Raw genomic sequence first — 12,079 nt, 5'->3', positions numbered from 1 at the left:
ATTTTTTCGCCGCGAACGCTAATTACGTAATGTTTGTAATTAAGTAATATCTTAGCATTATTTAATTTCTTTAATTAGTGCTTAGGTTTTAGTTATGATTTATTTAGTGACTAATTAATATTTAAATAATTGAGTTATTTTTAGAAATTACTTAGTAAATAGTATTTAATTATTTTATGGATTTTAAACTTGATTTTAATTTCCAAAAGTATTTTAAAAATAGATTGGGCTTGGCTACTCACGTAACTCACCTAGGGTTTTGATCCTAATATAGGGTTAGTACAATGTAACCGGACCTAGTCCAAGTTAGTTGAGTACACCTTGAGGTAGATTTTAACAAGTAGTTTGTTGTTGGAATCTGGATAAAATTTCGGTGCGAAAGATATATCGTGATACATAGTCGTTGGGATAAGTCTATCTTATCAAAGTTCGTCAGGATAGAAAAAGTTCATTAGGGTAGCTCTATCACGACAAATTCACCGAGATATTTCTATCCCGACGAAAATTCACCGAGACAGGTATAGGTTAGGTCCGGTTACGTCGTACTAACCCAAGAGTGAGATCGAAACCTTAATCGTAAAGCCTTAGGTCGAGTTACGTGAGTATCCAAGCCTAATCGAGTCCTAAGTGACATACTTTAGGTTTAGGGTTAGGGTTCAATGCTTGTGAACAATTTTGGAACATGTTTGGATAAATTTGGAAACTAAGGTTATTGGTTCGAGACTTGAATTTAGGATTTGGAGGGTAAAATCCATTTTTGGAATACTAAAATAATTTTTTAAGATTTTTAAATAATTTCAAAAAGGTACCTAATTAGTTAAATTTTAAAACAAAATTAGTTTCTTTAGATTAATATTTGTAATTAAGTAATATCTTAGTCTTATTTAATTACTTTAATTATTAACTATGTTTTAATTATTATTTATTTAGTGAATAATTAGTATCTAAATATTTTAATTAATTACACAAATTAATTAATAAATAGTAATGAATTATTTTAAATTATTTGTGAACTTTTGTTTATACAAAATTCTTTTGTTTAGTTTAATATTTGTAATTAAGTAATATCTTAGCTTTATTTAATCACTTTAATTAGTAATTATATTTTAATTATTTCTTCTTTGGTGAATAATTTGTACTTAAATATTTTAATTAATTTCATAAGTTACTTAATAAATAGCAATTAATTATTTTAAATTGTTTTTAGGACTTTTTGTTGGTTTTTTTTATAGGGTTAAAGGTCAAAATGGTCCATGTGTTTTACTCATTTGGGCACTTTAGTCCATGTGTTTTTAATTTGGCTAATTTAGTTAATGACGGAACGGATCCTAAATTCTTGGGCCAATGGGTTAAAGTGTAAAAGTGTCGAAATTTTTTTAAAAGAAAATAACACTAAAAAAAAACATAAAAATAGTACTTCCATCCAAACTTCAATTGTGCACGACGAGGTTTTTTTTTTTTTTTTGAAAACGTTGCATTATAGCTTCATAAATAATTTATTTTTCAATAATTTTAGGCACTTTTGTTAATGTCTCGTCTAAAAAAAGAATATCATTTTTTTTATAAAGAATAAAATTATAATGTATAAAGACTAGAATTATCTTTTAAAAAAATTTAAAATGAAACAACCCCAACCCACATCTCCCACTTTGAAAAAGAAAAGAAAAGAAAAACCAGTACCTCCCCATCTTCTCTTTCACAACAACATTCACCCTAATCTTTTCTCCTCCTCTCCTTTTCTCTCTCACTCCTGATATCCCTCTCTCGTTCTCTCACATCTCTCTCTCTCTCTCTCCAAAATTAAAACTCACCCACTGCCATCGCACTCACCCATTATACGATTCCAGTAACCCCATCAACCCACCTTTCTTTCTTTGGGGACTTTTGTCGAGCATGTTCAGTGCACCCAAGGGGTCAACAAGTTGATGTCCAAGGGGTCTGCAACTACTCGCCTGAAACCTTCACAGCCAAATGCCGACATCCCAAGGGGTCAATTAACCTCTCTTGTCCCTTGGTGCGCCTGCCACTGAATTTAGTCCTTGTGTTTTACTCTGTTAGCCAATCTTACCCATTACGTCAAATTACTGTTAAAATTTTCATAAATATTAATTTTAAAAATAAAAAAATCTAATTATAAAAAAAACAAAAATAAAATCTTAATTTAAAAATAAAATGCCATTTTTAACAACTGAGGTAGGGAGTGCTTGTCATATGAAGATCAGTATGAGAGAGAGAGATGGAGAAGTTGTGGGGGTGGGTGGGATGTATGAGAGAAAGAGAGAGAGAGAGAGAGAGAGAGAGAGAGAGAGATGGCTCATCGTGATTGGGGTGGTGGCACCTAGCAACTGCTCACCTGAAACCTTCACAGCTGAATGCCGACATCCCAAGGGGTCAATTAACCCCTCTTGTCCCTTGGTGCACCTGCCACTGAATTTAGTCCTTGTGTTTTACTCTGTTAGCCAATCTTGCCCATTACGTCAAATTACTATTAAAATTTTCATAAATATTATTTTTTAAAATAAAAAAAAATCTAATTATTAAAAAAAACAAAAATAAAATGCCATTTGTAACAACCAAAGTAGGGAGTGCTTATCAGATGAAGATCAATATGAGAGAGAGAGATGGAGAAGTTGTGGGGGTGGGTGGGATGTATGAGAGAGAGAGAGAGAGAGAGAGAGAGAGAGAGAGAGAAATGGCTCATCGTGATTGGGGTGGTGGCACCTAGCAACTGCTCACCTGAAACCTTCACAGCCGAATGCCGACATCCCAAGGGGTCAATTAACCCCTCTTGTCCCTTGGTGCACCTGCCACTGAATTTAGTCCTTGTGTTTTACTCTGTTAGTCAATCTTGCCCATTACGTCAAATTACTGTTAAAAATTTCATAAATATTAGTTTTTTTTTTATAAAAAAAATCTAATTATTAAAAAAAAACAAAAATAAAATGCCATTTGTAACAACTGAAGTAGGGAGTGCTTATCAGATGAAGATCAATATGAGAGAGAGAGATGGAGAAGTTGTTGGGGTGGGTGGGATGTATGAGAGAGAGAGAGAGAGAGAGAGAGAGAGAGAGAGAAATGGCTCATCGTGATTGGGGTGGTGGCAGCGGCTTGAGGGAAATGAGAAGGCGTACTAGGTGCTGGGTTTAGGGATGGGAACTGGCCGGTTAAGGGTTGGGTATGGCAATATTATTCGCGTCTTCACTCCCCATCTCCGTCCCTATCCCTGTCCCATCCCCATTCCCATCAGGGGATTATATCCCAAATCCGGCCCGAATCCCCTATTATATATTTTTTAAAAAATATAAAAATAATAATATTACACTTCAATTTCTCCTTAAACTATCATTCAACTCAATTAAATTCAATTAAACTATTAAAATTCACTCAACTACTCAAATTCATCTCAATTCAATTTGACAAAAATAATAAAATCATATTTACTTTGAGAAAATAGGATAAAAATTAATGGAACCAACACAACATATTGTTTTCATCGACAATTCATATCAAGATGAATGTCCTCACTCCATGGAAAAGGATATGTGGCTGTACATACAACTGTTGTATTACAGCGGCCATTACTTTAATAGACTAATCTAACTCAACTTAATATTATTTAATTAATTATTTGTACATTAAAATTTTTTAATTGTTATATTATATTAAGTTATATATATATTTATTAATTAAAAATAAATACATCATTTATCAGACTGGGTTTGGTGATGAGGATAACAATACCATTCTGGTCCATCTCCGGGTATTTTAAAATTGGGGATCCCAATACCCACCCATGTTCTCCCCTCAAAATCTCTCCTATTAAGGCCAGGGACCCGATGGGAATTTTTGCTATCCCTAGCTGTTTCTAAATATTAATATTATTTTTTTGGATCAACCAAATATTATTCTCTTGTTATTGTTATTCATATTTTTTTTATTTGTAAACTGAACTTAATTTGTGTTATTCGTATTTTTTTTTCTTTGTTATTGTTATTCTTTTGGGCAATTACAGTTTTAAACCCGTTCTGGAATCAAACGGGCCTTGTGGTTTTGACACCACACTAGAAAACTTCGCTTATGTTTGGGAAGATGCGGGAAGAGTCTCCGCTGTCCGAATTTCATTTTATTATTAACAGAAAATAAGAAGAGAAGTGAGAACAGGGAGGCTGGTGTTGGCATGTTCTTTTTATATATAAAACGTGTAGTGTTTCACCCCAAGCTTCCTGTTGTCCTCGGCCGCCGCCCCTACCTGACCTCAGAATTAATTTTGTAACAATAATCTTAATAAATAAGAATAACGATAATAATAATAAGGATGGAGGGCGGAGCAATATCATTGTCATCGGAGAATAGGAAAGAAGAAGAGCAGCAGGGAACGTCCTATACCTATTGGGTGAGGCAAGTGGCGGAGGATGCGGCGCCGCCCCCAGTTCCTCGAAAACTCTCACCTCAAGACATTCTCTCCGCTCAATCCCAGCCTTCCACCCTCGGTTCTCTCTGGAATCGGGTATGTTCTTCTTCTTTTATTTATCTTTTTACAATGTAATTCAATGCTAGATTAGATTCAGTCTTCTTATAATTATCGTCTCGTATGTTTATAATATATGATTGGGACTTGGGTGTTGTACATTAATTTATTGATTCTTGAGCTTCTATTTCTTTATGCTATTTATTTTGCGATTTCTCCAGGCTGGAACTTGGGAGGAAAAGAATGTTAATAAATGGGCAACAGATAGAATAAAGGTTTGTCATGGTACAAAATCTTAAGCATTTTCTTTGTTTACTGCAGTAAGTATCTACAACAAATTCCCATATCACTTTGCCTAACCCAATGGAGCCATATCCATTTCTTCAAGTTGCATCTTTGTTTGTCTCTAGCCTTGATTAATTTCTCTGTCTATGCAATTTACGGTTTCTTTTTTGCATCCATCTTTATTGCAGGAGCTTCTTTTATCAGTGGGTACCTTGGAGTTCTCAGGTGGCAAAGCAGAGATATCAGATGTCTTCAAATGTGTAGGAGATGTGAGTCATAATATTATCGTGGGCCAAAATTTTTTCTTCCATACTTGAACTGCTTTCGACAGTCTACTGAAGGAAATTTTTTAAATTTTATGAATATAAGATGCGGAATGAACAAATTTTTTTCCCAACTGATCCTTTATCTCATATAATATTCAAAAGATAAGAGCTAGGATTAAGGAGTTTTACCCTTGTCATGTGACTTAGTCTAATCCCAGTTCTCCACCAAATTTCGTCTCTTCTCCATGAATGTCCTACATATCTTCTTTCCCATGAACGTCCTCTAGAGTGATGGCTCACTTAGCTCCTCCGTGTGTGAAGTCTCAACTTTATGCACACAAAAGAGTTGTGATTAAGATTAGATTGAGGAACAAGAGTGTGCTAGCACAAGATTCATCACTATGGTCAGTCTTTATGGTGGCGGAAGTTTGCAGAAGTTTTTCCTAGAAAAATCTTCCAAAATCTTACTATCATGTTTAATAGAGGAAAGTGTTAAGACCCTGACTCTCAAGAGCATGTTAGTTTTGCGTTGACTCATTCATGCAAGAATATTTAATGCGAAGACAGTGAACACACAAATGAATAACTTACTCATTTACAATATGTCTGAAAATGTTTTGTCTTTCTAGTCTAGAGGGCTCTTTGTCCTTCCTTTTCTTTTCTCTTTCAAATCTTCTTTATTCAAGAGCTTTGGAAGGTCTTCAAGATTCAGAAAAAGCAAAGAAAAGACTAGCATAAGTTTGTGCTGATTGTCAGTAGGAACTGAGCTGGACTGACCTTTGTAATCCGGAGAAGTCATAGTCATGCATGCTTGTTTCACGAAACTATTAAACTTGGTCCTGGCTTTTCAAATAACATGCTCCTAAAAGCAGGGAATGCCAGTATCACGAGTTGTAAGTAAAGTACAAATATTAATTATATTCCATCATCCTTTAATATGTTCTCTTTTCTTTTCAGTTGCGATTAGAGATTATAATCTTTTTGATTATGGTGATATGATAATAGACTCATTCCTCATGAGTTCATCTTTACTGAGTGACCAGGCATTCTTGGTGACAGTGCGAAACAAGAAACGTGTTAGCTACACCTATGAACTAACCTTGAAAGTAAAAGGTAGTGTGCTGTATTCAAGAATTGTTGCTTTTCCTCTTTCAATACTTCTAATCTCTATTTTCGTGAAATCAGGTGAGTGGATATTTGGAGAGGAGAAAAACACAGTCAAGGGCCAGATAGACATCCCAGAGTTTTCATTTGGTGAGCTAGATGACTTGCAGGTATATGATAATCCTTTTAACTCTACAAAGAAGTAAATGAGGAATATATGATGGATAACAAGGATAGTTTTGCTTTAATAGTCTTCATATATCCCTTGTGCTCATCATGTAATTATGTGTGGATGGTTTTAACAGATGGTTAATTATATATTTTTTATTAAACAGAAACTCAAGTGTCACAAATGGTGGACAAGGAGTCCACTCTTAAAGTACAAACTAAAATAGACATAACATACAACAATTCTCAATACTACAGACACCAGACTAACAAGTGTCTTCCTATCCAGCAAATGGATGAAAGACTTACACCCCTAAAAGCAACTGAAAAAAAATGTTCGGAAAGGACCATAAACCACGTATCTCACAATTCCTCCACCCCTGCCCCCTGTAATCCTCAAAGATTCATATGTTCCTTTCCATCCAAATCTCCACAAAATCTTGCCCCTTTTCCTTCCAGCTAAACCCACACAGCAGCCCTAAACCCTTTGAAGCAACTGAACAATGAACTTGAACATGATTAACACTCTCTGCTCCACTGAAATGCCTTTGAGAGGCTAAGTATATAATGCCCTTGTGGATTTAATGACTGGTGAAGGACTCTGCATAAGATATGGGCTTTTTTCTTTAGAAGTCAGGTGCTGCAGACTTGGAAAGAAATGGATGTCATGGATGAAGGTGTAAAAAAATCTCAAACCAAACATGCTGTCTAATTAATTCCTAGTAGCATGCTGTTACATTTTAGCGTCATTAATTATTTTCCCCCTCTTTGTTTCAAACTACATCCGTAACAAAATGAAAGTCCAAGTTTTAGCCGCTGGAAATGTTTCTTGGTACCTAAGATTGCTGGTTATGCTTATTTGAAGATTTCTAGGCAGAGAGCAGGACTTTGAATGAATTTATTTAATTTTGTAATTGGTAGACAGTTGTTTGAGATCTTGAAAACTTAGACGAGTCATCAAAACTAACTAGTGGGTCTCTTATGCAGAGTGATGACTTATATTAGCTGTTTGATTGAAATAACAGCTGGGGTTTAGTTTCAAAACCCAGCCCATTATTGGCTCTTGATGATGCAGGTGTTAAATAACCCGCACATTGGACCTTGTTCTTTAATGTAACCAACGGCAATAGACTAAACTAGCAAATATTAGAAAACTTAGAAACATACAAGAATTATACTGGTTCGGCAGAACTTTTGCCTACGTCCAGTTGTGATTTCTCTACCTAGAGAAATCACCGCTCCTTTGATTAATAATAGAGATTACAAAACTTTTGCAAACCCTAGAACTAATCTCAAAACTCTCGGCTGTCTCTGGCTGTTCTTCCCACTTAAAATAAGCCTTGCCGCACCCTATTTATAGATATAGAGTTGGCTTACATGTCCCAAGGCTGATTGAATTCCTATTTCTAAGTGGATTAGGAAATTACACTTATCCAAATCCAAATAGACTTCTAGAAATCCAAACCTAAATTGAATAAGGAAAACTGAAATTCTTTCCTAATCCCTCTAGGACAAGAATTGGTATACCTCTAACTTTCCTAAAACAATCCTAAACCAACTAGGACATATTTGACGAGCCAAAAAACCTAACAGCAGGAACATCTATTAGCCTTTCAAGGGTTTTAATGTTTTGTTATCTTTTATTTGTCTTACTTTATTCTTATGTTATCCTTGTGGTCTTTTTAAGTAGTCATGGGACAGTTATGTGAGTTTTTAAGTATTTCGGTGGGCTAGGATTTATTAGTCAGTGAAGTTAACAAGGGCTAGGATGCTAGGGCTGTTACAACCCTAGTATATAGTCTTTTAAGAGATTTTGTGTGCAGTTTTTTATCAGTTTATGGATCACGGCAAGGCTTGACCTTGTGCGCACCAATCTTCATATTATGGACCAATTCCAAAATGTTTCTCACCATCATCAGAAACAAAGAATGCTGGAAATGGTGTGGTTTCGTTTGTTGTATACTATCATCAAAGGTCTGTTATGGTAGTTGTTCTGTTGGCCTTGAAATAAAAGACCTTGTGGGTGTCCCGTAATAGCTGCAATAGTTGTTAGGGGGCTTAATCTTCTTGAATAGCTGAGCCCAAGATCAGCGCCTGTGTTGGGGCTCGGAATGCACATATGGTTTAGAACATGGAAGATCCTATGGTAGTGGAGCTGTGAAGACCTCGTTTGCTCTGCATTGCCTGAAATTCAATAAAGAGAACCAACAGTCCAGATTTAAAATAACTATAGTAACGCACTTAGGCTATTCTGACCTGATAACCCATTTACTTCTAAAACTTTATGGACTTGGATAAATCAGAAAACATCCAAGGAAATCACACTCATCTGAGCCTGTGAATGCACAAGCTTTCTTTCTCAACAAGAGGTCTGGCGACCTGGAGGCTGCTCAAAAGTGATTCTTGTTGTGGAGGTTTAGTGGTGGTAGAAGAGGTGGAGAGGGAGAGCTCTGGTGGATTGTACAGAGATGGGCTGGCACGAAAGAGGATTTTGTGATCGAGGAGTGGGGGGAGAGGAAGACTGATTGGTGGTATTAGGTGGGTTTGGCTGAATGTCTTTGCTTGCATTGGAGCCAACGACCCAGGAGGTGTAGGTTTTGGTCTATGGATGTTAATAGATGAGGATTATTGGATGGTGATTTGTGGTTTGGAAGACAGTTGTGTGTTAATTTATTCACTGTAAATATTGGGGAAAGAATGACTGAGAGTGGTCCTTTTGGTTACATTATGAAGATTCTTTGAGTCGTAGAAGGCTTGAAAATCCTAGGGAATTGCCACGGTTTTGAAGGGATTTTTCTTGAGAGAGAAATCTTGCATTTTGGTTCTGCTCTCTTTCTGATTCCATGGGGTTTATTTGTCTGAGTTCCCAAGGTCTAGAAAGTTTTAGAAGCTGGGTTAAAAGTTAAAACATGGTTGAGAGAGTTAATATAAATGTTGATGGTTCTTTTAATGTAACAGCTTATAGTTGTTTCTCGCTTTTGTCCCACATTTTGTGTCTTCCACTAGAGAAAATCTGCAGTGAGTAATTACTGGATTACGAAGTCCCTACAGAACTGATTACCTTATCTATTTTCTGGCCTTTTTCCTTTCAGAAAATCATGGATAAAAGACAGATGCCCCTCTCCTGATAGTATAATGTCTTGGCATATTTCCCTCCCCAGTTAGTAAGAGTATTTCTGATAGTGTAGTCTCTTAGCAATATTGGCCTCTACCAGTTTGAATGGTTGGTCTACATATTTTATATATTCGATGTTCTTCCTACAAAATATCAGAAGAATAATGAGGATATTGTTATTCATAATAATTTTTTTTTCCATAAGCAGCCGCACTTGGTTTGTACTGGTTGCAAAATCTTCTGCTCTTCTTTTTACCCATGTCTAAATGCTATGCTAGATGATGAATTGGGCTTCTTTTTTTGTTTTTTTTTTGGTCAAAGGTTATTTTGCTTCTTGACCTGGGTCTAAATGTTATATTGTTCCTTAGTCATGAACATGCAAGTCAGCTAGACTACAATGTAAAGAATTTGAGTAACCAGAATCTGTCCCTACTCATTAACTTGTCATTACCATGCAATGCAATTATGAGGTTTAACGTGTATTTATCCAGCAATTAACTTCCACAAGACATCGTTAGCTAACAATTTGTGTTCCTTTGTTTTCTGTTTCTGTTAATTGTGAAATGTAGATGGAAGTGAGACTAAGTGAAGAGAAGGATATTCTACGTCAAGATAAGTTACGAGTTAGCAAGGATTTGAAGCTATTTTTGCAGCCCGTTCGCGAGAAATTGCTTCAATTTGAACAGGAACTCAAAGACTTATAGAAGTCGTTAAGGACAATAACCAAGGTTTTACTTCCTATTACATTTAGTGGACTGTACTTTTATTTTAAATTTAATTGGGAAAGAAACTACCCTTTCCAATGCATTTAGGAGAATTGGGCTAAAGGCAAGTCCTTTCCATTAAGGTTTAGAGCTTTTAATACTGTCAAGTTTTTGTTTTTTGGGTAAAAAACTGTCAAGTTTGGAAACAAGTGAACCTATGCGTTGTGTGATTTGATACGTGGATTTTAGTTTTGGGTGAAATTCTTAAGTGGATATTTTTGTTTTATAATAAACGATAGGATATTTTTGTAATTTTGACAACTGTCCAATGCACCCACAACAGACAACACGTAACTACTATTGGGCTAGTCATACCAAATTATCGAACTCATCACAAATATATATTGTTATCGCTATCCATGTAAGTCTAACCTAAGACTTTTCCAAACCAAGTTGAGACAAATATTAATAGATCAAAGGCTAGTTGGTTCATAAATGAAAATTTTTATGTTAATAAACTTACGGCATGTTTACTAATCCGATTTCTAAACCGTAAGAAGGAATTGAATTGAAGATGAGTTGGATTAAGGAGAGTTAGATTCCGGATTCCTATTGAAGTTACTAAATTCACATGAATTGAAATTGAAACCAAATTGATTACTAAAATGCCCTCGTTGTGTTAAAGTAGATAACAAATTTGGAAATTTTAAAATTGTGTGAGGATATAATGGGTAAAAAAGATGGATTCCTAATGGGTTAGTTATCCAGGAATTAGAATACACTTCCCACTCAAGACTCCAATTCCTCCAAAATTAGGAGTTGAATTCCTGATTTTGTATGGGTCCCACTTGCATTTTGATTCCTCCATGTGAAGTAAACACATGAGTATTCGTAATACCAATCAGTGACGGAGCCAGGATTTCACATTAGAGGGGGCCTTTCATAAAACTTGTCTTATCTTCATAATTATCATGAATTTCATATTTTAAATTGGTTAAATACTAATTTCATCATCTACACTATTAAAGACCTAAAAAAATAATCATTTATATTCCAATAGAGAAAATAAATGGGAAAAAAAAAAAGAGTTTTTAAAGCGCAATATTAAGGTACCTAACTCATACATGAAAATAATGAGAAAAATAAAAATTTCACAAAGCTTTGAACAAAAGGGGAAGAGAAAAATACCAAACTCTTGAAGCTTAAAAACCTTTAGGAGTTTTTAGTGCAAATATCATAAACAAACCTAGAAGATTTAAGGGAGATGAGTAGAAGGGAGATCAAGAAATTTTATGATTTATTTGTATACAAAAAGTACCTAATATATTATTTTATTTTAAGGTAAATATCCTAAAACTAATATAATATATTATAATATTATATATCATATATAATTGTTAAGGCCCAAAAAATCCAAGGCTGGGCCCAAATATATTCCCAGCCCAGTACGATACCTTACTGAGAAGAAACCCAATTTGGGTATGCGAGAATTCATCGTACGCGCGCGCGCAAGTTATGATCCACGTGCTACGCCAAGCAAATATGTAACCTTTCATGCAAAAAGTTGTAACGAGCCTGTAAAATGTACTGGCTCTATGAACCCATGCTTATTATCTCGTCAAACATCATTTTGACTCGACTCCAGCCCTTTACAATATGATAAAACTTGAGCATGAGCACGCCAAACAACATGCAATGCCAAGCGGAAAACCCTTATTTTGCACCTAGCCACGCTACAAGCTTAAGTGGGCCTAAGCCACGCAAATTTCTGGGACTTGCTGGGCGGGTTGTGGTATGTATGGTTACGAGCATTTATGAGGCCCATTGATGAGCTAAGAAGTGGAAGTTTTGGGCTACTTGGGAGCTCTAAAACTCGAGTCCATTTCTTGAGCCCAAATATGTGGGTAAGCATGAAAGAGAGAAAAGTGGCCCATCACCTTAGGAAGTGGCCCAACAACTTATAAAATAT

General features: G+C 35.4%; 1 protein-coding gene across 2 annotated transcripts; it reads left to right on the top strand.

Moving 5' to 3' along the window:
- The first annotated feature begins 3,999 nt into the window (after positions 1-3,999).
- On the top strand, positions 4,000-10,371 carry LOC110756507 (chaperone binding / ATPase activator). Of its 2 annotated transcripts, none has more exons than XM_088247243.1 (6): positions 4,000-4,507; positions 4,690-4,753; positions 4,942-5,022; positions 5,977-6,132; positions 6,205-6,293; positions 9,976-10,371. In XM_088247243.1, exons 1-6 carry the CDS (start codon positions 4,316-4,318, stop codon positions 10,108-10,110), a joined length of 717 nt encoding a protein of 238 aa, XP_088103369.1. In that variant the 5' UTR covers positions 4,000-4,315; the 3' UTR covers positions 10,111-10,371. The 2 variants fall into 2 exon arrangements, with proteins under 2 accessions (XP_088103369.1, XP_021813638.1); XM_021957946.2 differs by having other exon boundaries at positions 4,036-4,507; positions 4,690-4,743; positions 6,063-6,132.
- The last annotated feature ends 1,708 nt before the right edge of the window (positions 10,372-12,079 follow it).

Source organism: Prunus avium, chromosome 1, assembly GCF_965620075.1.
Source record: "Prunus avium chromosome 1, drPruAviu1.hap1.1, whole genome shotgun sequence".
Classification (NCBI taxonomy): Eukaryota; Viridiplantae; Streptophyta; class Magnoliopsida; order Rosales; family Rosaceae; genus Prunus; species Prunus avium.
Note: the sequence above shows the minus strand (reverse complement) of the source record. Positions and strands in the feature narration are given on the sequence as shown.